The sequence below is a fragment of the Peromyscus leucopus genome, chromosome 22 (assembly GCF_004664715.2).
Source record: "Peromyscus leucopus breed LL Stock chromosome 22, UCI_PerLeu_2.1, whole genome shotgun sequence".
Taxonomy (NCBI): Eukaryota; Metazoa; Chordata; class Mammalia; order Rodentia; family Cricetidae; genus Peromyscus; species Peromyscus leucopus.
The window spans coordinates 27479902-27505022 of NC_051081.1; the positions used below are offsets into that span (position 1 = coordinate 27479902).

Sequence of the window (25121 nt, forward strand, 5' to 3'; positions counted from 1 at the left end):
TCTCTGAGCCTTTACTTTCTCATCTCTAAAATGGGACAAGAAGGCCTTCGGCACAGCGCCCATCACAAAGGATACACAAAGTTGGGCGCAGATGTCAAGTTCATACCTCACAACACTTCAACACAGACATGCCTTCTCTTCTCCCCGGTTTAATTGAAAATTCGGCCTAAGTGTGCTCTGGGAGGTGTCTCCTCTTCCCTTTGGCTTCTCTAGGCTGCAGGCGGTTCTCCATCAAGGTCTGGGTATTAATGGCTCACTCACACCGCATCTCTTTTCCTAAGCTGTCAAGAATCAGGTCACAACTCTGTGCAGATGCCACAGAACCCAAACACGAAGCGACTATGAGCTAAGACAGAATCAAGGGCACACATACTCTGCCCCCCCCACACACACACCCCAGTTCCGTAACAAACTCTAAAAGCTTCATTTTGAACTTCGGCAGCAATACTTGAGGTTAAAAGGTTGTGTTTTTAAACAGAGCTATGTGATTATTATTATTATTATTATTATTATTATTATTATTATTATTATGCTTATTTTATCATCTACACGCTGGGACTTAAATAGTCCAGGTTGACAACAGACTGTCTATAACTCTTAGGGTCGGGTCCTGCCACCCTACCCCCATCAGCAAGGCCCTCTTGCCAAGTCCACTGGGGAACACAGCTTTTCCCATGCTCCTCTGCAGCTCCACAATGCTACCTGCCTTCAGGGGATGGAGAGGAGTGTGCGAGGGGGGGTGAGTTCCACGAGGGGGTGGAGAGGAGTGTGCAAGGGGGTGGTGAGTTCCACGAGGGGATGGAGAGGAGTGTGAGAGGGGGTGGTGAGTTCCACCAAATCTGTCATCTGGAAGCTATAACGTCTTGGCGGGTGGTGGCTGTACTCTGTGCAGAGAACAGTGAGGGGACTGACGATGTCCACAGCACAAGGGTCCCCCAGCTTCCATTTCTTTTATGTGGTTTTCAAGGTCTTAAGTCAGTCTGATCCCTCTGAGGCTAGCTCATGCCATTCGCCAAACTGAAGCCTTAATGCCCGACAAGTCAGATGCTAGGCAAGGATGTCTTGAGACTCTGTGTCACAGGCCGAGGGGAAAACCAACCACTGTTATTCTGCTAAATGAACGTGGCCATCAAACCACTTCAGATGCCATAATGCTGTACCCATAGACCCCTGCATCAGGCAACCCTCGTCAGAGAAGCTGCTTCTTCTAGCAGATGGCAATTAACACACACAACTGGTCCATAAAAAAAAAAAAAAAAAATCCTTCAAAAAAAAAAAAAAAAGACCTTAATTAGATTATTTTCTGGAAGAAAGCCTGCCCATTTCTTATTACAAATTCTACAGGGATCCATCTTCAACATAGATTTTGGCCTATATTCATTCATTTTACTATGCAAAATGCTTCTTAAGCATGGATCGCCTATTGGCTTTGTCAGAATAATAAAAAAAAAAATCCAATCACCTCACGTTTATGAAGACCAACATGGGTGAGTCAAGAATGTATGCAAAGTATCTTCTCAGGGTACAGGAAGTGAACTTAGTAGCAGCTGGCTCAGAGAAATGAACCTAGCACTGCCTTAGCTGCTCTCTACAGGGCAGGAAAAAGGCGCAGTCAATGTGGGGAACCGGGTCATAAGGCAAAGAATTAGAGGAACCGGAAGCCACGGTCGTCTCAGCCTTAGCTGTAGACGGGGAGCAGGGTCCTCAGAAGGAGGCACTAACCAGTGTGAATCGCCGTTGAGAGTTCTGGGATTTTTTTCTGGCCGTCAGCGCTCTGGGGCTACGAAGTATCACAAGTTGAACACGCTGTGCCTGAGTTAGGGCTCTAACTTCTGATTTTATTTCCTTGTCTTGACTTTTGGGTATTAAGCTGGCGTGTAGTGAACTGACTCAGAACGTATGCATCCTTGCACCGTGTCATGTGTTCAGACAAAGCACATGCGCCCTGCTTAAAGTAAAGCCCATGCTGTTCTCGTTTTAAATTTGCAACACTTTCCCCGAACGACGAATTTGGGTTGTATAATAAATTTGTCTGCAACCGGCAACAGCACGAAGCAGACATTATGCCCGAAGGAAATGAAAAAAAAAAAAAAAAAGTATGGAAAACAAGACCACACTGGCAGACGCTTCCTCGACAGGAGACGTGGTGGCCAGACGCTCATTAGATTCGCAAGGTTTACCTTCACACACGGGGCAGCACTCCCCGGGCACCTTCACGGGGTGCATGCAGCTCTGCCCACAGGCCGTGGCCACGCAGTGAGGTTCTCCGTTGATGCACTGGCAGAAGGTACAGTCGTCTTCCCGCCACCGGTCCCCGTGGGCGCGGATCTGGCCATTGGCGTAGCAGCCAGCCGGGTTGTTGTAAGGATAGATGGGATCTACGGCGAAACATGAGTTCAGAATGAGACTGAGCCTCCCAAACCTGGCTTCGGCCCGCCCCTGGAGGCGGTTTCCTCCAGGTTCAACCAGTGGACACTGGGGGCTGACGGGAAGGGGTCCTTGGGGCTCCGTCCACAGGCAGCAGTCATAACGGACTTTTATCATCTCATCCTGACACTGATGTTAGGAGGGATGTGACCTAAAAACAGGTATGCTGGTACCATCACTCCTAAGACTGGCAAGATACGGGGACAGAGACAACCTTTGGTAGTTAGAAAATGCAGGTCCGTTTTAGACTCTGAGAAAGTCTTTTGATCTGCTGAATTAAATATTTTTTTTATACCTCGATTTCACTACCTGCAAAGGAGAAAGAGCATTGTTCCTTGAACTCAAAATGATAACTGCTACCTCTGGGACGAAGTGAACTGACTGTGGTGGTCTCCACAGGCCAAAGAGGACACTGGGAAGGGGCACAGTAGGTCCTCAATGCAGCCTTCTGTGTGGCAAGGTTTGTTTGGACATTCCCTGAGTCACTGATGGCACCCTGGAGGAGGACTGTATTTATACCATTTTCCTTCCCGTCATTTGGGCAGCTAAGTAACAGTGAAGGTTGAAAGACAGAATTAGACAAGACTACCATAAAAAGAAATATTCTGAAATGACTGGCAAGAATATAAAAATAATGGATGCAAAAATAGCCTCCAGTATCTCTGTAAGGAGAACCATCGGTAAATCACTCCATTTTCTTTACTAAAAATACATTAAAACTGACGTCAATGAGTAAGATGAGAGAGCCCAGGTTAAGTGCAGAGGTTAGTGCGGATTCTAATGAGGCAGAGGGCATGTATACAAAAGTTAGATGGAAGTGGTCTACCGACCTTTAGGACTTTCTCAAGTCCTTATAAAAAGCATTACAGCGCATACTGCGTTCTGCTTTGAGCTTGGATCTGAATTCTGGGAGGTTGAGAGGTGATCAGATGTACGCACAGGCAGCTCACTGAGACTATTAACACAGAGGTTCCTATCTGGTTTTTACAACACCAACTGTGATGCAGTTTCTGATTCTACTGTGAATGAGGGTTGGCTAGAGAGCAATCAGTTGGGTAAGTTAAAAGTTTGCGATGATTTTCTCTTTTTATGTGTCAACCTCTGTGACACATAAAAAGTGAATTACTTTTCTCCTGTCTTGACTAAAAAAAAAAAAAAAAAAAATATCTTCCAAGCAAGGAAAGGACTCATTACTATGAACAACTGCTCAGGGTTAGGAATAGAGTTCCCCTACTTTAGATATTTCAGGTTTTCAATACTGTATGATAAGTAAAAACACAAAGGGATTTTAAGGAAACAAGTATAGACCTGAACAGGCCACCTTGTGAGCAGGGCAGAAAGACTTTGGACTAAAGGTCTGTGACCCAGTCAGGACAAGAGGTTCATGTGACCATTGCTTAGGACACTCTGTGTCACATGATGCCATAGACTCTTTCAGGCCCTGGACCATGGCTTCCTCGCAAACCCAGGTGATCTATGGCTTTCCTGAACTTCAGTTTCCTGATCCTTAAGGGGGTAGGGTGTAGTGGATAAGAATCCGGGTGCCATTCTGAAATTTCATTCCTTACGACCAGCAGAAGTGGGAGGAGTCTGCGGGAGAAACATGCAAATACTCCTGCTTGAAGAAGAGGGGAATACAGAATCCACAGGCACCTAAAGGTCACACCTGACACATGCCTGCTCCTGAAGCTGCTGCTGCAGCCACACCCAAGCTACAACCTGACGAATCAGCACGCCTTTTCCAGGTAGAAATGGCAGCAGGGTCCTGGTTCTGAGCTGACTGGCTGAGATGGATGGTGACCGGCCAACCTAACTCTAGCTGAGCAATCCAAGGACCAATTCCAATGCTAAGGTGTAGACAACCTTGGTCCTTAGGACTTACTAAGTCACCACTACAAGCTGCAGGGCAGCAACAGGAAGCAACCCGGAAATCACAGGTCAGCTTGTAGAGCGTGTGACCACCGACTGTGCCCCAAATGGAGCTCTCCTTGGGGAAGTATTTCCACATATTCTACTAGGCACTATCAACATTCTAAAAAGACAGGCAATGGCGCCATTACAAGGGGACTCAACATTCCTCTGAATTACATCCGTTTTGAAATAGAAGCTCTGACCATTCGCTCCCCCTGGGGAGCTATGCCCTACCTTCGCACACAGGGCAGCACTCCCCTTCAGGCACATAGTATCGTTCGCAGTTCAACTCCCCACACTGAGCAGTGAAGCAGATGGAGACGCCCCCTTGGCATCGACAGAATCGACAGTTGTCCATTCGAAACATGTCTCCGTCGTAATACTCCACGCTGTTGAATACGCAGGCTGGCTTAGTTTCTGCAGAGAGTCAAGACAAACAAGGCATGGGGAGAGGGCGTATCTCCTGGGGCCCCACCCACAGACAAGGAGATACATATAACTAAGGGATGCTAAGAGGGGGAGACATAAGCCTACCCGGGTTATACAACGCCAAGTGGTCAGCTCTGAACTCAAATACATACAAGTGACCCTAGATGGATTGAGTAGGTCTCGTATTTATTTATTTAGGCACACACACACATGCTCTCCTCTCTCTCTCTCTCTCTCTCTCTCTCTCTCTCTCTCTCTCTCTCTCTCAGAGGTCATGATTTCACGAGGAGCAAGGTGGAAGGGGGGAGATACATAAGAGGGGTTTGAAGGAAGAATAGGAAGGGAGGAAATGATGTAATCATATTTTAATAAAAGAAACTCAACTACACAAGGCACATCTGAGGTCAGTTTTGAGAGGCGTCTTTGTACGTTTTGAAATAGCCTCTAGAATGTTCTGTCACAGCAGGAAGTTCTAATTTGATGGAAATGTTCTAAACTGAATTTAACCCTCGCGGAGGGACGAGCGCCCAGTTAAAAACAAAACACACAGTTATCCCATTCACACAGAGGAACTGAAATGCTCCCTGGCATGATCTATCCTGACTTCCTCCAAGCCATCACAGGTAACCCTCTAAGACCATGACACTTGTACGAGAGACTGTATTTTACTAATTCTCTGTCTTTGAACAAGGATTCTGTTTTCATACTGGCTTTTGCTTTGCTTCCGAAGATTTAGGTAGGGCCTGTTCGCTCAGCTCTTTGTTTCCCTTCTTGGCTTAATAATCGATAACGAATTATTAGTGCTAGGCCAGTAACATCCATTACCTCATTTAATCTCAATACAAAGATATGAGGCAGGTATGATCACGAGGTTAGAAGTGACGGAATTCTAGATCATTTGTCTCAAATCTGCATCTTTAGCAAATGGCAGAACTGAAAACCATAGTCCTTGAACTGAAAGCTCATATTCTACATTCCATCCCATGGTTACTTCGTTACTTCTGCTAAGGATTTAACATTTTCATATTCAAAACTTTCAGTATGAGATTTTTTTTTTTTTCTGAAAACTAATACCAATCAGACAAAACACCATCAGAAAATAAAACCACAGATCAGTATCTCCTGTGAATTGAGACAAACATTCTCAAAGACGATACTACCAGGCCACATCTTACGGCTATAAAAGGGGTCAAATACTAACTGGCATTACATAGTGCAAAGCTGGTTCAATTATTCAAAAATAAGTTCCTTTTAAAAAGACATGTCAACCGAATAAAGGACAAGAACTACTTCCTTGTATTTTGCATATTTTGCAGAATAAACATCTGAAGGAATCCAAAACTCTTCCATTATAAAAACACTTAGCAATAAGGACGAGGAAGAAACTTCGGTAACTTGATAAATAGCGTTACTTTGCTTTGGATACGAAGTGTATTCTCAGTCCCACCATCACCCAAGGACTGTGTGTTGAAGATTCGGCTGTGGAGATAAACATGGCTTGTAAGGGCACAGACTTTATCAACTGGTCAATCCATGAAGTTCACAGCTGACTGGACTATTAGTGGAGCCTTGCTGGAGGAACTTGGGCATGCCTTTAAAGGGTGTATCTTGTCCCTGGAGCCTTCCTCTCTCTCTCCCTTCTCTGGCTGTTATACGCTTTCTGTAATGAGGCTACTGTCTCTCCACAACCCTAAGAACAACAGGCCAGGCCACAGAGAACCTGGAGCCACGAGCCAAAACAAACCTTTTCTTTTTAAGTTGCATTTCTTAAGTATTTTTTTTTTTAATCACACTGGGAAAAACGCTAACACAGGGTCTTCAAGGACTCACAGATAACATCATACTTAGCAATGTTTGGAGACTTAACTTTCCTCCCCTAAGACCAAGAAAAAGACAATGATGTCTGTTCTTACAACATCAGTTTAACATTATAATACCAAGACAATTAGGGAAAGGAAATAAGTAAAAAGTATCCAGAGTGGAAAGGAAGAAATAAGCCTATCTCTAGAAGCGCATGCCATGATCTTAAATAATAATAAAAAAAAAAACCTAAAAAATACACTGGAAATCTATCAGACATTATAAACAACTTCAGCAAGGTTGCAGGGTACAAATTGCAATATAAGACAACTGAATTTCTATACACTACCAATAAACATTCAGAAAATAAAGTTTAAAAAAATCCTATTTTCCAATAGAATCAGAAAGAATAAAATACTTACAAAAAATTTAAGTACAAAACTTATGCTCTGGTCAACTATTTAAAGAAATTAAAAAGTTCTAGATAAAATAGACACAGACTGAAAAACAATATTGTTAATATGAAAATATTCCCTAAATTAATCGAGTACTCAGTGCAACCCCCAAATCCTAGTGCATTCTTTTGTCTAAACTGACACTCTGGTCATAAAACTCACATGGAAACGTCAGGGATTAAGAATCGACAAAATAATCTTTAGAAGAAGAACGAAGTCAGACACGTCACACTTCCTGATTTCCAAACACGACCCAAAGCTAGAGTGACCAAGACAGTGTGTGCAGTGGGAAGGACAAGACAGGACACTTTCCGAACTGAGAATTCAGAAAGGAACTATCAGCATGACCATTTCTGACAGGAGTGCCAGGACAATTTGATTGGAGGAAGGAAGATAAAATGGTGCAGAGACAACCACATATCCACATGCTAAAGAATGGAGACCAATCTGCTGCTACGCCACTAACAGTACGTTCAATGAGTCACTAGGGGAAGGAGTCTTCTTTCCAGACTTCAACATCCCGTCAACTGTGAAGGGACACTGGGGCTCTGGCAGGCCTTGCCCTTCTCCCCTATTCCCTCTGCCTTGCTAAAAACCTTTAGATTACATTCCTACCAAGGTCTAGTCCCTTATTTGGCCCCTTCCTCCTCCTGAGGCCGACTACCACAGTTAAGCAATTAGAAGCTCCCTTTGGTTTACCCAGTTAACATGCCCTGTTAAAATTAAGCATCTCAGCCTAACACAGGGTTCCCTCCTTTACCTTTATAAACCTCCATTTGCCTATGGGCCATGTCTGTCTCCTCTCTATCCAGAGGCTGTCTTTTGTCTCTCTGGGACAGATCCCTGCCTCCCTTTCCTTGTTCCCTTCCCCCTCTCCCTGCCCCCTGTCCCTTTACCACAGCATCCTAGCCCATTCTAACACACATTTCCTCTTCTTCTCTTCAAGTTATACCTGCAAAGTCACTGGCTGCTGTTTTTCTGCCATAGTCAGAAAGCAGCCACTTTAACTTTTCTTCCCTGCTTAATAAAGGATCTCTCGGTGGGGCGGTGGTGGCGGCGGTGCATGCCTTTAATCTCAGCACTCGGGAGGCAGAGCAGTGGATCTCTGTGAGTTCGAGGCCAGCCTGGGCTACAGAGTGAGTTCCAGGAAAGGTGCAAAGCTACACAGAGAAAACCCTGTCTTGAAAAACCTAAATAAAATAAATAAATAAATAAACAAACAAACAAACAAACAAACAAACAGACTCTCTGTGGAAACAGGTGTTTGGGTGTGGTTTGTGCTGAATTCAGGGTTGGGAGGGAGCCCCTGATGTGCGGGGTGGGGGGGTGGGGGGAGTGGAGTGTGTGTGTGGGTCCCTTTCAACATCCATTCAGATTGGGAAAAAAAAACTAAGCCAACCAGTATTAATTATTTAGCTTCGTTAATTAACCAAATTCACCACAGAGGTGAAGCCACAAATCTCAGGGCAGGGTCTGAAAGAGGAAGGAATGAAACTCTGGTCATGCACTGAGCTGCCGTGGGATTTGTTTTCACGGTGGGGTGTGTAGAAGCTTCCAGGGAAGAGGCTTGATTGACAGGAGAATGGGGACAGTTAGTCAACCAGCTAAAGCACCGACGGTGTGTGTGTGTGTGTGTGTGTGTGTGTGTGTGTGTGTGTGTGTGTTGGGGCAGGAGTCAAGTTTAAGAGAGATGGAGAGTCTCCAAAATTACAGTCCAGAAAACAACCTTTAGGTAAGCCTTTCTGGGTTAAAACAAAAGAAAACCAATCGGCAAAATGAAGTCTTGACGTTTGATGTTGCAATTAATCAGTAAGAGCTTTCCAAACACATGTGTTATGAAAAAGCTACTGGTGGTCTGGGAGAAGCAATGCCCAATTACTTCCTCCCCTGTTGATGACAGATGTGAACCTTAGGGTGATGAAGAGCTAGCCACGCCTCTCTACTGGAGCAGAAACAGTACCGGTGGACTTTGCACTCCTCAGTATGGAAGTGTCTCTCAGTGACTGCTCCATGTGCTTTGTGTTGGGCAATTTCTTTCTTTCTTTCTATCCACCCCCGCCCCCCTCACCCCGGAGCTGAGGACCGAACCCAGGGCCTTGAAGCATTCTACCACTGAGCTAAATTCCCAACCCCTGTGTTGGGCAATTTCTATTTCTCTATTCCGTGAGCTTCTCTTCCACTTCACGTCCCATAGCTCTTGAAGGAGAGAGCCGTACTATAGGCTGCTGGAGGACTCGAGTTCTGATCGGCTGAAAGTGACCGGTATCCCAGGGAAAGGCTGAAACACGGAACTTCATAGGAAATGTGAAGATGGAGGACCACCCCCAACCCTGCTGCATTTTTTCTTCACTCTTAGTGGAGGGCAGCTTCTATGTTGCCACTGGTCTCTTTCAACTGTGGGGTGACCTGTGTAGGAAGCCGAAGGAGGGACAGGCGTGTGATGGGGGGGAGTGCAGGGGGTGCAGCTGGACAATCTCTCCGAGTGTCCCTCTGATTGATAGAATTAGACTGATATCATTAACCAGGCATAAAGGCTTCCAAGTACCGGAAGGGGAAACAGACCTTTCCTACTGGATACTTCCGTTCTATGCCAGGAGATGCCAAGGAAACAGGAGTTTAGAACGAGGGAAAAGGGACAATACTTAAAACACCGCAAAAGCCCCTCATGAGCACTAGCTTACTAAGGCTGTGGGGAACAACAGGAGTGTTCAATAAACAACACCCCAAACAGAGTCTTTCCTTCAAACGGCTGGATTCTGTCCATTTCTGTATGGCAAGACACTCTGAGCTTGGGCCCTTGCTGCACATAACTGCCATCCAGACAGGGGGTTCTTCACAGATGTCCTTAGTCACTGCTTTCTTATTAACATGCTCCAGATTGGGTTTATAGACCAACATCTTACATGATGAGAAAGCTGATTTTGAGTGTGTCTTTCCCGTGCATGACTTTACTTCAGACATCCCTGTCTTTTTTTTTTTTTTTTTTTTTTTTTTTCGACACAGAGTTTCTCTGTGTAGCTTTGCGCCTTTCCTGGATGTCGATCATTAGACCAGGCTGGCCTCGAACTCACAGAGATCGGCCTGCCTCTGCCTCCCGAGTGCTGGGATTAAAGGCGTGTGTCACCACCACCCGGCCAGACGTCCCAGTCTTAATTAAGATCCTTAAATGTTACCGTATGTTCAAACTCTGTCCTTTAATGCTGCTGGGAGATCAGTACCACAGGGACAGGCAGACGTCTGGAATGGTTCAAGAACAGGCTAAAAACACAAGCCACACTGCATCCTGCCGTCTTCCTATGAATTTAGTCCATGCCCATCTTAAACTGTTCCAGGTTAATCCTGTGCACATAAGCGACCTGCCTTTCTTCCCCCTGCCTTCCACCACTCTTGGCATGCCTGAGAAAAGTGAAGCTCTCTTCCTGTTATTCAGGTGACAGACTCTTACACTGTTGAACATGGAGTGACCTCAAGTTATACCTAGTCTTGCTCAGTATGCGCAGTATTAAAGATTATACAGTTGAAACGATTTCTGGAAGTTTCAATCGATATGTTTCCAATACCAACATACCACTGATTTACTTGGGGGAGCATATTCTGTAACTAAGTCACCCTGGAGGAGTCTGTTGCGGATGATGTCATTCACACCAAATATTCTATTTATCTAGGTGCCTCGCGTACACACCGGGAAGCTGTGTGTCTGAGCATGATGGCTGGTTACTTCCGCATTCTACTACAGCTTGTGTCTCAAGAGCCAGAGCCTATGGACTGAGAGGTGGGACGTGCGTACCATGCCAGGGGAGATAAGGGCACAACGCAGCAGCCAGGCATGTTGAGCTGTGAGGTCGGCAGGGCAACTCCAGCTCACCGCCGATAAAACATCTGCCTGTGAGCTGGGGCAGATACAGCTGTTTCTTGAAGGAGGTGGCCGACGGGTCACCACTCAATCCTATCACTTGTTCCCGTGGTTTCTGGCGTCACCACTCAAGAAACCTTCCTCTCAGCTTGCACCAGAGAAGCCCACGGCAAACCTGTGCTGCAGACGGCCACTCCTTGCTCCCCCGTCCACCAACACAAGACCAGACCAGGTTTATGGAGGGAGCCCTCCAGTCTGTTCATCCAGTCTAGGGAGCTCAAGAGCTCTGGAGTTCATTGTGGGACCATTTTCAAAATTTGCATCTTTATTTTAATGTATGTTTTTAAAAAGTCATGGGAGCCCCACGGGTGTGCTCAGGAGCCGAGTCTTAACTCTGAAATCTCTGCTTCGACATGAGAGGCTGGTCACGTGAACCGTCCATCTACTCTTTCCTCAACTGAGGTCTACCTGTGGATCTAACTGGGGACTTCTCAGACCACAAGATGGTAGTAATCCAGACACCAAGGTCCAGCTGTGCACATCCGCCCTTTCACCGAGTTTCAGTGGTAATTCTTGCCTTCTGTTCAGGAGCCTGGCATCAGGGTACTGGTTTCTATACTTGTGCTGTTGAAGCGACCGAACACATAACATACTGCTCGGTGTTGCCGTCTTAATTTCCATGTGAGAAAGAAGTCGCCATTAGGGACTGTGTGTTGCTCCATCCAGCGGGCCTTTTTGCCTCTACAAATAAGAACTGCGACTCTGACCCTACATCCTTCTACATTTTGATGACGGGGAAGCTGGGGGGCAAGGCGTGATGTTTAACTCTGGCAACTACATGGACTACAAAGACACCCCCATCAGCCTGCATACTTGTGGGGCTCTGTTTAATTTTCACTTTCAATTGAGACTGACAACCTTATGACTAGTCTTCTCTCTTCTAATTAATATTTAACCACTATGTTATTAAACCAGTTCTCAGGGTATAGCTGCCCCAAATCCTTATGGATAAGCGAGTTCTTCTCCGTTTCTTCTGTTCCCTCCTCCCCCTGGTTCTCCTTCCCTCTGTCCTTTCCTTGTACCCCCCAACACACACACACACACACACACACACACACACACACACACACTCACACGCACACACGCACGCACGCGCACACACACACACATACACACACACTCACACGGGCACTCACACGCACAGGCACTTGTGCACACACACCAGAGAGACATATAGACAGAGATAAAAAGAGAAAGATTGAGGGAGAGACTATGATATAAATCATAAAAATTCACATATAAATACACATGGATGGATGTATACACGTACCTGTCAAAATAAACAAAATACACACAAAGACAGATTTAGCCTTAAATTTATCCCATGGTAATGAATTATAGTTCTCACAGAATACTGCCTTGTCTTCTACAACTGAATGTTTGGCCAATACAGTACAAGACAATACACAGCAGGACAAGAAACAAGTAAGGATAACACAACAAATCCGTGGTGAGAAGAAGCAACTCCAGGGAACACCGTAACTCGCTTTGGCTGTCAGATGGTCAATTCTATTCTTAAGGTCAGGGTTCTCTAAGAAGTGTCTACAAGTAAGGGCAAGCTACGAAGACTGATATCAAGGTTGCTGAGAAGGCACGGTCAATGTTCTGATGGATAGCAAAGCCTAGCACTTGTCTTTCAAGGAGCAAAGAGAGAAGATGGGCGATCTTCCTTATCCAGAGAAATGATGCAAATGTTCTGCATGTGTTCTTGGCAGAAGCATGACGTCCGATGAAGGTGTGGGACCGTGGAACATGGGGTACTCCTGTGAAGTGACCCCTCTGAGAGCTGGTGTGTTATCAGTCACTTTTCAAGGGCACAAAGAGGGTTACCTATCAGATCACTCACTTGCTAAATCAAGAAAATCTGGGGAACCCCCCCCCCCCGCGGCACGTGATAAGCCAACATCCGCAGACACGTGATGAGACAGATGGACGGACTACCCTTCCTAGCAGTTCCCCTTACGGAATGAAGGACAGACAGCCGTGCAAGAGAACGCATCTGAGGGATTGCAAAGCCCAGGGGATAAAGGAGTGATGATGTCTGCCTCAAGTGGTGCGAGAGTTATGGCCTAAGTTAAGTCTTCACAGAAAACGGTGAAAGTTAAGCATTCACAGAGTATCACCTGCAGTAAATCACACTGCGGCTCGCTCAGAAGGGAGAGGTCTGCTTGTCCACTGGCTCGGATTTAACAGACAAAAAACCCACTGGCTGGGTGGTAATAGGAGTGATGGGAAGCACTTCAAAGAGATTCAAGCCCATGGAACTTTCCCCACACCTTCCCTTGTAGGCTTCTATTTATAAAATCTGTGTATCGGGATGCTTACTCTAGCCTTCCTGTCTCCATCCTCCTCCACCAGCAACACCCAGAGTGGCGTTCCGTGAGTGTGGGCAGAATGGGAGCACACGGAATAATCAGGACTATTTATACTTGACGCGTAATCACTATTACTCATTTCAGTCTAGCGTCGTGGAACCGTGGCTCCTGGTGACCACGAGCCGTCCCCACCAATTCCCATCTGACATCGTTCGGCCTGAGGTTTTTCTTAACCACCCAGCTACACAACCACTGTGTCTTCAGTGCGAACGAAAGCAACAAGACACATGATCACGTGACTGGAAAATACAAGGTCCCGATTCGAGTAGGATTCCGCATTAGGAGGACCTCTTTGTGTGTGTGTCTTTGTGTGGTGTGTGTGGGGGGGGTGGGGGGGGGGGGGGCGGGATGTGTTCATGGGAACCTGAGAGCGGGGAAGAAGTCCTCCCAAAGACTGGATTCTCGCAGGCAGTAGTCACTGCCAGGTTCCGTGTGTGCAATGTATGTTGTGATAGCTACTTAACGGTCCCTACTTTTCGCCCATGCACAGACAGTGGTCGTGGTCTATGCAATGACGTTGTTTTGTTTTCCCCGAAACATTCCAACAGAGGAGCATGGTTCGGGTTTTTCTACTCTCCCAACGTCTAGATCTAATAAACATCAGGTTGCCGAAATACCAAGCTGTCCTGTGCAGGGTGAAGGTAAGAGGCAGGTTCTGTTAAAGGGATCCTGTGACATTCGAGCTAGAGCCAGGAGGGTCAAGTCTAAAGCTGGCTGATACTGCTCCCAAACACTGACCTAAGAAGTTCTCTAACTAGGGAAACACCGGCCTAGAAGAATGAGGTCTTTTCTCCCATGTGGTTTCAGTGAGATTATCTCCAGACATGGGGACAGGACACTGGATGACAGAAACTATGTAACAGGCTCTCTGACCCTCGCCCCCCCTTTTATTTCCCCTGCAATTCCCAGACTGAACTTTGGACACATCAGATCTCACGATCTGCTGCTGAATCTGTGAGGTTCTCTATGACAGTGTGATACGTCCCTCTCTCTTAGCTGCACGGTGACTAAGCAAGTCCCCTCTCTGAGTGACCTTCACCGTGTCTCTATGCATGCTCCCTGCTCTAACGGGCAGAAAGAGCTAGGCTGGCCCTCCCGCCACCTCCTGCTCCACTCTCTGAGAACAAGAGAAACCCCACGTACCATTAACACATTCAAAGACATCACAGCACTTTCCAGGTGTCCCATCTCCACGAGAGACTATGCGGGGAGTAGATCCCACCTCACAAACGGGGAAACCACATAAGTCAGAGAGACACTCGCATCTGAAACCAAAGAAAAGGGAAGGAAAACCCCATGAATAAATAACAACACAGAAGTCGGGAGACCCCCAAACAAAGTGGCAAGGACCTGGGCTACCTAAAGGAGTGAGGGGAGGGTGCCATCAGTAGTCACTTCCCAAACAACTATAGCTCGTGTCCTAGATAGACAGTCCCATTTTAACTTGGCCCACCTTGGGAGACACATTTGACCTCATGTCTTAGTTAACCGGGTTGGTATTCACTGTAACACTCTCAGATGATGTAGGCCCAACATACTCATTATGTCGGTCAGGGATGCTCACAATGAGTGAGTGTTCCCTCCAGTAAGTAGCCTCAGGCTACAGCCTTGTTTCCAGGGATGGGTAGGCATTCTCGAGGTTTCTCTTTCTTCCCCCTCCCAACAATTAAGTTATTGGCTTTCCAGTCATTCCTTGTCAGTACGATCCTCTCTAGGAGCACAGTCATCTTGAGCAATATTTAATATGTTTGCGTGCTGTAGACACAACAGACCAAAGACTGAAGTCTCCATACGCAGTGGGGCATGAGGTGTAGGCAAATGGACTTCGTGACAGCTGTCTCGGAAGTGGAAGGTTTTCATTTCTTGAGTCCTAGGCTACCACAGGTGCATGTATCTCTGCATGCAGGGATGAGCCACTGCATGAGTTACAAGCTCTGGTCACTCTTGACTTTAATTCTGCTGTGAAATCTGCCTACACGCGGGAGCCAAGAAACAGAGGTGAAGCTAAGAATACAAAGAGGAGAGAAGAAACTGGTTTCTCAGATGCAATGAAATAAGAAGCGGGAGAGGAGATGCTCAGGCAGCTGGGTACCAGCATCCGAATGTAGTAGTGGGAGGTAGCTGCTGGCCTCTGGTCCTTAGGGCTTCACCGGGAGCAGAGGGGGCCAAAGAGTAGAAAGAGTGATAGAGCGAGATGCTGGGTTGGGAGGAGTAAATAAAGAGTAAATCTCTTAAGAGAGAGATGCTGGAAGGAAACGTGTAGGCTCTCATGTATAGCGGGGACGTTGTTCTGACCAGGGGAGGCGGCACTCACATCAAGAATTATTAAGAGACTCATTAATTCTGCTTTGTTCCCTTTCTTGCTTAAGTGACTGGCTTGTTGTTCTCCTATTATCTGAATCTTGTATAAATTAAAATACGCTTATAGTCCTCCAGTATCTCAATAATCAGGCTCAGAATGTCAATGATGTTTATAATTAGCCATAGAACTAAACTAAAAAAAAAAATGGAAACGAAGTTGAAGTCTGCACCAAAGACCATTAAAAGCCACTGGAAAGATGTGAATGAAACATGGCTCCTGCCACGCCTCCTTTGGTTTTTCCACACGTGATGACGGTTAGATGCCTGGGAGAGCAGGAACGAAAACCACATTAAGGTTTGACTGCAATCATATTTCTGTCTACAATTGAAGATAAATGCCTGTTTGTTTTGTGTGCGGAGTTTTGTATTCCTGCAGGACAACTACCTTCTAGGGCTGAGTACTGTGAGCTGGCCTTTTAGCATCCACTAAGAAAATAATCTTATCATCTTTCGTGCTCAAGTGCCTAACTACTACAGTTTTAAGCACGGAGTCATATTGCTCCGATCGCACAGTTTGGTATATTGCTTACATTACTGCACTCGGCACTCTGGTTTGTACTGCAAACTGGTACAACTTAAATTCTTCATATGGAGGGCCCACACCTGGATCCTAGTGTCTAGAGGCAGTCACAACTGACAGCATCCTACGAGAATAGCTAACTGCTTCTATCACATCTTCTGGCATCTACAATCACATTCTGTCTGTTCATGTGTTGCAGAGAATCATTCATAAACACCAAACAGCACATGTATGGCCAAGAAGTATTTTCTCTGGATGCTGTTCTTCCACACTTTAGTACTCTTTCTGTCCAAACACGTGTGTGGCGCACTTCTGTGCCAGACTCGTGGGACCGTGGGAAATCACGTCACATTGAAAGTCATTACTAACTTTGCCCTGGATCTGCCACAGTCCCCAATGTTCCAATACCCCATTATTATCCTTAGAGACCCATATCGGCACCATGAAGATGAACTAAAACTACTCAAAAGTACTTAGTAACTCACTTAGAAAAGGAGGGTCCCCCCGGCCAAATTTACTACTGAGCCTAAATGGTTGATTGGCAAAGAACCATGATTGTGCAAACTGGTGTGTCCTTGGATCCTGTTCTCTTACCTAATCCCACCCTCTAGCACATGCCTCCTACCCAGTGCCATCCTTTGGATTCCGACAGATTCCTCTGAACCTAAAATCAGCACTTTAACGGATGAACTGAGGAAGGAACCAGAAAAGGGTAAACATTTGGGCTAAGGCCTGATACATTTTATCATCTGTTAGGCTTAGATCATGCAAAACCACCTTTAATTTTTTTTTTGAATGGGGGGGGTTAGAAATGGCCCACTAGCAATTTCATACAGTTTAACACAACTCACACGAACCATCTGTTGACAAGTCTTCTCCGTTCATTCTGTCAGGCAGTAACTCAGGCAGACCCCCTGGCTTGCCCGCACCACACAGATGGGTATATTCTTACTCTCCGGGCTTTCCACTCGAGGAAACAAGACTTTCTTTGGAGTCACTTGGAGGAAACGCTGGGCTACAGGACGGTGGAAGCGCGCAGACTGCAATCTGTCCTCACCACCTCCCTCCTTTCCCCTTTCCACTCTTTCTCCCTTCCTCTTCCCTTGCCTCCTACCCCATTCCCGGGTAAGAGCAAGCAAGCAAGGCCAAAGAGAAAACAGATGGATTAGGAGACTAACAGGAGACAGATGCTTAAAGAGGTTGATGTCATCACTCACCCCTCCCCGGTTTCCTGCGCGGCTCTCCCTCACTCCACCCAGCCTACAACTTTGTTCCTGTACTCACTTCCACAGCCAACAATCTTCTCCTCGTTCCATTTATCAGTGTCTCAGCACACCACTCATCGCCCTGAGGTCCACATACCTTTTCTTTCCAACTCTCTCTCCCAGCATTTCGCTGACGCTACGCTCGCTCACTCTCTGCTCCGGGCAAACACTTGCGTTACTGTGGGGGCTTCTGTACCCCTCTTACTTCCAGAGTGTTCTTGGCCTAGCCCATGGGTCCACCAGCTGTTTTTCAGGCACTGGTTCCTTTGAACACCTGAACACACTTGTCTGGGGCCCTCCTCTCCCTTTGTTTGGGTCACACACCCCCTTTATGCACCCGTTATGTAGAGCTGGTATACAAAACGAGACAGAGTTGGAAATAAGGAAAGGACGGATGATATTGGCTAGTCGGGCAAACCAAATGCAGCAGCAAGGGAAAACCAGACAGAGATCCTCGATGGTCAACGCAACAAGTCCCCTCCGGACGTGAGGATACTTGGAACAGCGAGTCTCTGCCCTAGGAGATGAAAGTCACGCACACAGCATCCACCCTTCTAAAATATAGGCTCCTGCACATGGGTTTTCTATTTGCAAGGTTGTGCAGTTACTACCGGCACCTTTTTCTTTACCCCAAGCAGAAACCCTGCATCCTACAGCAGCCTTTCCCCCGGCTTTTCCTGCCTCCGGCCCTGGCAACTACAAATAGAAGATCGACCTCTGTGTGCTCACCTATTCTGTACAGTTCATATAAATGGAATCATAAACCAAGAGAGTTAAGGATATTGGTTTTTTTGTTTTTTTAATTTCAAAGAAGTGGTAATCTGTATCTGCAATGTGCCAGGGTAGGAAGGGAGCCTCTAATGTCATCCTCAATATTAAGATAATAATCAATCAAAAAGGCCACGTTAATAAATTTCTGCATAATGTAATCACAGCTGCAGCGGGGGGGGGGGGGGGGGGCGGGGGACGGGACTTGGTTAAGAGGGCCCTGGCTCTCCTTTTCCTAGAGTAGGTAATGGATTCAGTTTAGTGGGCATCTTGAGGGCCTGAATGTAACAGGTAAACAGCATTGAGAAATCACACAAACCCCTAGAGGGCACTCACTTCCTTGGGAGGCTTACATTGCTGGGTAGCTGGCTAACAGGCAGTTGAGTATACATTTCCTCTTTACCTGTAAGTGTCCTTTGCGTCTGGGACTATATACACAGTCCCAGGCAGTGCAGAAGCTTCCAGACACAGCTTACTGGGTGTTCGCAAGTGTGGCCTCTCCTATCTTGTAGCTTCCACACCCCACTGGATGCTCTGCTTACTCACTCTCGCACCAATGGCAATCCGCCATTTACTGAATGCACCAGCCGGCCCCACACCATAGTTCAGATGCTCACCCATCATCCCTGCCTCCTCTCACTTAGCCCCTGGTGAAGACCCCGGAGCCCTCAGGACCACATACCCAAAGAGGATTTCTCCAGGATTAATTTTCCCTCTCTGACTTTTAACAATACATAGACAGGGTACCAGACTCTTGTAGAATACCTGCTCCGTCTACTAAATCAAAATCATATTGATTCTCCTGTGAGTTCCTCTAGCGAGGGAGGGGATGGCTTAGAAAAGAGAAAAAAAGATGAGCAAAAATTCAACCCACAAGAAATCTGGAACTAACACTTTCGTCATCCATGGCTATTAAGTTGGAGCTTGGAGCATGTATTGCTCTTTAAAAAAGAAACTGTTTACACTTATTTATATTTTGTGTGTGCGTTGAGTGCATGCGTGTCTGCATGCCTGTGTGTGTTGTACATCATGTCTGAAAGTTGGAGGACAACTTTTGGGGGTCAGCTCCCCAGTTTCCCCCGATCCTTCATGTGTGTTCTGGGGACTGAATATAGGTCACCAGGCTCAGTGACAAGCACCTTTCTCCTGTGCCATCCTGCTGGCCCTGCAATTCTTATACACCACAAATGACGATCTCAGAGGCAAATTGTTTTCCACAGCAGTTATGTGGAAGTCACACAATGGAATTCGCTTACAATGCAGGCTCTGGGGTACTGCACTTGAGGACCAGTGAGAGGAGGAACTTCAGAATATGCTGGACACACGCTCTCCAGGAACCACCTTCCAGGACACTTGTGCGTATGTGTGCAGGGGCCGGGTCGCCATGGTTTAAATTTTACTTCCCACTTGAGAGGACCAAGCATGCCTTAATATTTTTATTTTATTTAATTATTAATTATTATTATTATTATTATTTGTTTTTTTTTGAGACAGGGTTTCTCTGTGTAGCTTTGCGCCTTTCTTGGAACTCACTCTGTAGACCAGGCTGGCCTCGAACTCACAGAGATCCGCCTGCCTCTGCCTCCCGAGTGCTGGGATTAAAGGCATGCACCACCACCGCCCGGCTCGCCTTAACATTTTAATAGGGATGGATAATTGTCAGTGTATGCTCTCTACCGTTTACAAAGCCTCCTCCTGCTCTGGATCGCCAGTTCTCAGGAGTGAGGGTGGAAAATACCAACTTATTTACTTAACTGTCACCCACCAGAAGAGTGTGAAACTCTTAGCAATCCACTCCCAAGTCTCGGGAGGTTGGTTTGCTCACCCGTAAAGTAAGCCGCATGCTCAGAAAGCATTCTTCTAACTTTGCAATCCCATGACTCTACTGCCACCATTACTGTCCCCCTCGATGCTGCCACCTGATCCAGGCTCTTTTCTACTGCATCTCACTGGCTGGTACCCAGGTCCCAAAGCCTGTCACCTCTGCATCTGCCTGCTTCTCTTCCTTCTTGCTCTCTTTGAATCCCAACCTTCGGACCTGGTTCACTATGTCCCCTGACATCTCTGTCCCCATAATTTTTGCTTTCCCTGGGGGGTGGGTGGGGTAACAGTTATATATTTCATGAGAAGAAACAGCATTCTAAATTTGGGGTTCTGGCACCACAGAGCAGGTCTGGGACCTGTCTTGACACTAGCTAAAGAATCAATGTTCGTTTGTCTTAGCTTACCAGAGTGAAGAGAGAAACTTTAAAGGACACTACACAAGGTGGGGGTGGCCACTGAACCTGGGGGGAAGGGGTCCTCTGACACCCCACAGCCCTCTCTGCAAAGCACAGGAGTGCCTCGGGAATGTGCTCCATGGTAGGCACCAGCACACCGATGGCAGACATTATTCTAACACCCCTCCTCGGGAGCATCTCTCCAGAGGAAGACACTGGAAGCTGCACACCTCGGGCATCCCATCTTGCCCAACACAGACACTTATCTCTCTGCTCATGTCCTTCGGTCTAAATTGGGAAGTATTCTAGAAAAGAGCTCATCCAACAGTGGCTTTATCCCACATCCGAAAAGGTTGCCTGAGCCTTCGAACGGGGAGACAGTTCTGTCTGCAACCAAAGGCAGAGAGATTTCCCTTGGTCAGGGAACAAGGAGAAACGAAGCATTGAAGTACTTGTACGACAAAGGCTGAAGAGGATATTAATGAAATAACTTGTCGGGCATGGAAAAGACGCCACATAAAACACAATCCCATTCCATAAAAAGCAGCTTCATCATTAATGAAACTTGATGCCCTATCGTTCTCCTGCTTCATTTTTCTTACCTCTTTCCAGGAATACGTGCGTTTAAAAACAAGACTGTAATAAAAACATCCCAAAGAAGGAGGTTTGGCATGGAGCGGTCCCAGGGACCCCTCTGGAAAACAGTGCAGCTCCCTATGGGAGTGCCTCTGGCTGGAATGTCCCTCCTGACTCTCCCTAGGAGATTTACCACTCCCTGGAGAACTACTGACCCTGCCTCGCCCTTCCTCCGGCTAATCCCCATGAATCTTCATCCCCAGCCACAGCCAGCCACGGAGGACCAGTCCCTGCTGTCCATCAGTGGTCCTTCCCCAGTACAGGGAGCTCTGCTGTTAACAGCAGCGTAACAGGTTACCTCACATCACTTATGACGACTTTGACCTCAGAGACAGGGGGAAAGAAAGCGACTCAGTTCTCTGTGGCCGTTAAGCTGGAGGAGGAAGAACTCATGGACGTGCTCTCACGCATGGGAGACAGAAACCCAAGTAATCAGGACAGCTCCTCTCTTCCTGCCTTTCTCAAGAAGACAATTATGACTTCCTCCTCAAAGACACCCAAACGCCTAGAAAGCAGAAGAAGGTGGGAAGCCGAAGGAAGAGTGAGTGGTGCACGCTGCAGGAAAATACAAGCTTTAAGCAGACGCCGTCTTCCTAGAACTGCGCCCCACCGTAAGTCAGTATGGGGAGGATAAAGCAACAGCGCTTTCTACACATTACTCTCCTGATGTGACTTGCTAATGAAATGATGCTGGGGCAAGCTTGAAGAGTCTCCAGTCTTGGCAGGAGCCCAGCCACCGCTGAAAATATTCCTCAGCCCTTGGTGAAAAATGTTAGGGCTAGGGGCCCACAGGTATTCCCAAGCATCCTGTCCAGCTCAGGTGTCTGACACTGAGGGTCCTCTGCCTCCTCTTCCTTAAGTCTGAGAGGGGTCACTGGTGTATCCTTTCATGGGCTGCCAGAATAGGAGGGAGAGATGCACAGAGGACCATTCAAGATAAGGAAGAAGCTGGGCGGCGGCAGCGCACACCTTTAATCCCAGCCCTCGGGAGGCAGAGGCAGGCGGATCCCTTGTGAGTTCCAGGCCAGCCTGGTCTACAGAGTGAGTTTCAGGACAGGCTCCAAAGCTACACAGAGAAACCCTGTCTCCGAAATCCAAAAAGAAAAGATAAGGAAGAAAGAAGAGAAACTGGCATATTGTAGCCTTTAAAAGGAGGATGGACATGAAGATAAGATTTTCTAAAAACATTATTTACTTTATGTGTGTATAGGTGCCTGAGTGTATGTCTGCACCCCCTAACGGTGCCCCCCACCATGTGCAGGTAGGAGCTCACAAATGTCAACAGAGGCCCTGGATCCCCTGCAACTTACAGACAGCTGCGAGCTGCCATGTGGGAGCTGGGAACTGAACCTGGGTCCTCTGCAAGGACCCTAAGTGCTCTTAACTGCTGAGTCATCTCTCTGGCCCTGAGAGTAAGTTTTACTACAGCAATGTAAAATATTCTCATTTCAAATCCTGGAATCACCAACTGCATTAGAAATGGAGGCTCTGGAGCATGGAATCGGCTTGTCTACAAATACGGAATCAGCTTGTGTCTATTTGCAGAGAACATACATGCAAGCAGGCGTGAAGCTAGTCGGCTGCCGGGAGTGCCAGGAAGCTTCTGTTCCGGGAGGCCCTGGATATGAGAGCCATGTGACCACGGGAGCTTGGACAGGTTAGAGAATCCAAGTCTCAACTGAACCACATGGAGAATCGAGGTGGAAAAATCCTCCATACGTCCCACGACTGCCGCGTGGATGAAATGAACCGCTACGTGAGAAACATCTAGCACTGTGTGGCTGAACCGTGAAAACGCTCGACACCGGTTCTCACATTTATATTACTCTGGAGGCTTCGGGGGTGGGGGTGGGGGTGGGGAATGCAGATGAAGCATTTTCAATGCTCTGACCTCGCACAGTCCCTGAAGATCCAAGGTCCTTGCTTCCGTCCTACTTACATAACTCACCCCATCAGCAAAGCCACTGAAGTCACGCACCCCACTTGCAGATAACAACAGGCCACCTTCCGAGTTCTCCACACCCTATCTGTGAAGTTGTCCACGCCAAGATTTTGCCAGGTTCTCCCAAGTCTGAGCCTCCGTCTGATGGGCTCTCTTTAACCCATAAGCCCCCTCCCTGCCTGTGGCGTTTCAGTGGAACCCACCGGAGGCTAATCTTTCCAATATCTTTACATTTCCCGACCCTTTTCTCTCCTCCTGCATCTGTTCTTTCGATGAAAACTCTCAGTTCTATTAGCCAGGGAGAGCAAGCCTGGAAGTCAGCAGGAGCCCAGTAGAAGAAGTCCTAAGAACAGAGCAGACACGTAGACAACTCAGGATGTGTCCTCTCTAAGAGGTACCACTCTCGTCCTGAGCAGAAACGAACACTTGTTCAGAAGATGCCTGTCTTTTATGCAAAACATGCCAGTTCAAAGATACTGGCCATTACTATAAATAGGGCCAAGAAAGTAATCTCAAGAAATGGAACATGCTGTGGGATGGTCTGTATGTCAAATAAAACACTGATTGGCCAGTCCCCAGTGGCCAGGCAGGAAGTAGGTGGGACAAGGAGAGAGGAGAATTCTGGGAAGCGGAAGGCTAAGGAGGGAGACACTGCAGCCACTGCCAGGAGAAGCAGCATGTAAAGACGCCGGTAAGCCACCAGCCACGTGGCAAGGTATAGATTTATAAAAATGGGTTAATTTAAGATAAAAGAACAGTTAGCAAGAAGCCTGCCATGGCCATACAGTTTATAAGTGATATAAGCGTCTGAGTGATTATTTTATACGTGGATTGTGGGACTGCGGGGCTTGGGGAACCTGGAGAGAAGCCCTCCAGCAACAGAACATGTCTCAGGAGTGAAGTGAATCCCAAGGATGCCCGCTGCAAACTGGGACTCCACCTGGTGACTGCCTTTGTGCCAAGGCTGCCGGGATGAGCACACTCCTGGCAGAAGCCATTCTGTCTGTGACCCCTTGTGGGAAACGGACCCCCACTTATCCCCAAGGACCTACGTCTTTGGTGACGTGCTAGGGGCACAGTGGCAAGTGGCTGAGGATGGGGACAGGTGGGAGAGAGGTTGTGTGAAGTCACAAATTGTGTCGAGTTCACCAAGTGTGAGAGTGGGCACAGAAGGAAGACATTCTAGGTACAAGAGAACCTATGAAGTTTACAAGAACAAGAAACGATCTACATAGCATATGTCAAGACGAGGACAGGGCAATGTTTTCAAGAGTTTGGCAGCTGATATGGTGGAAAGGCAGGCGAAGGCTGGTTAATAAGGGATCTGCCTACTATTCTAAGAAGTACCATTCCTTGTAAGAGGAAAGCAGAAAGAAATCTTAAGCAAGTGATGTAGTCTGGCAATGGGGTGGTTATCTGGAAGGGGGTCCATTCCATTTCTCTTAAGTCATAAAGATACATGAGATTAGTGCAAATATTTTCAGCTGCAAGACACATTTAAAAACTGAAAAGTCAATGACTCTAATAGCCTAGAATGCCCTTTTGACTTTCTCCATCAGATGAACCCTGACTCATTCCTAAAGACTCAGCTCCAAAGTCAAATATGACAGTTTTCCAAGTAAGAATTAGTATCTCTTTGCCCCATAAGCTTTTCCATATTTTGCACATTTCAACTTCTAAAACATGTAACACTTAAAACTACAATGATTTATTCACATTTGCCACCCTGTAAGCTAAAGGCTCCTTGACATCATGGACATTTTATTCCTTCCAGGGACATGACGAACATTCCAGATATTTGTTTTCTGAACAAGTCAAAACTACAGGGTTTTGGATGCTGGGGCTTGCTGTAGATTATCTATAGAATGTACTTACACTTCGACGGGGGGTGGGGTAGGTGTGTGTGTGTGTGTGTATGTGTGTCAGAGGCGCACACCTGTAATCCCAGCACTTGGGAGGCAGAGCCAGGCGGATCTCTGTGAGTTCGAGGCCAGCCTGGTCTAGAGAGGGAGATCCAGGACAGGCACCAAAACTACACAGAGAAACCCTGTCTCAAAAAACAGACAACAATAACAACAAAAAGAATGTACTTACACTTTT

At 46.8% G+C, this 25121-nt stretch overlaps 1 protein-coding gene across 2 annotated transcripts in view; it reads right to left on the reverse strand.

The window, feature by feature from the left end:
- Crim1 (cysteine rich transmembrane BMP regulator 1) overlaps positions 1–25121 on the reverse strand; it is a 184090-nt gene that overhangs the window by 61144 nt on the left and 97825 nt on the right. For both annotated transcript variants that reach the window (XM_028873364.2, XM_028873372.2), the window contains exons 5-7: positions 14454–14575; positions 4573–4755; positions 2181–2378 (exon numbers count right to left, since the gene is read on the reverse strand). In XM_028873364.2, coding sequence (XP_028729197.1) covers positions 2181–2378; positions 4573–4755; positions 14454–14575 — 503 coding nt within the window. The remainder of the gene's footprint in view (positions 1–2180; positions 2379–4572; positions 4756–14453; positions 14576–25121) is intronic.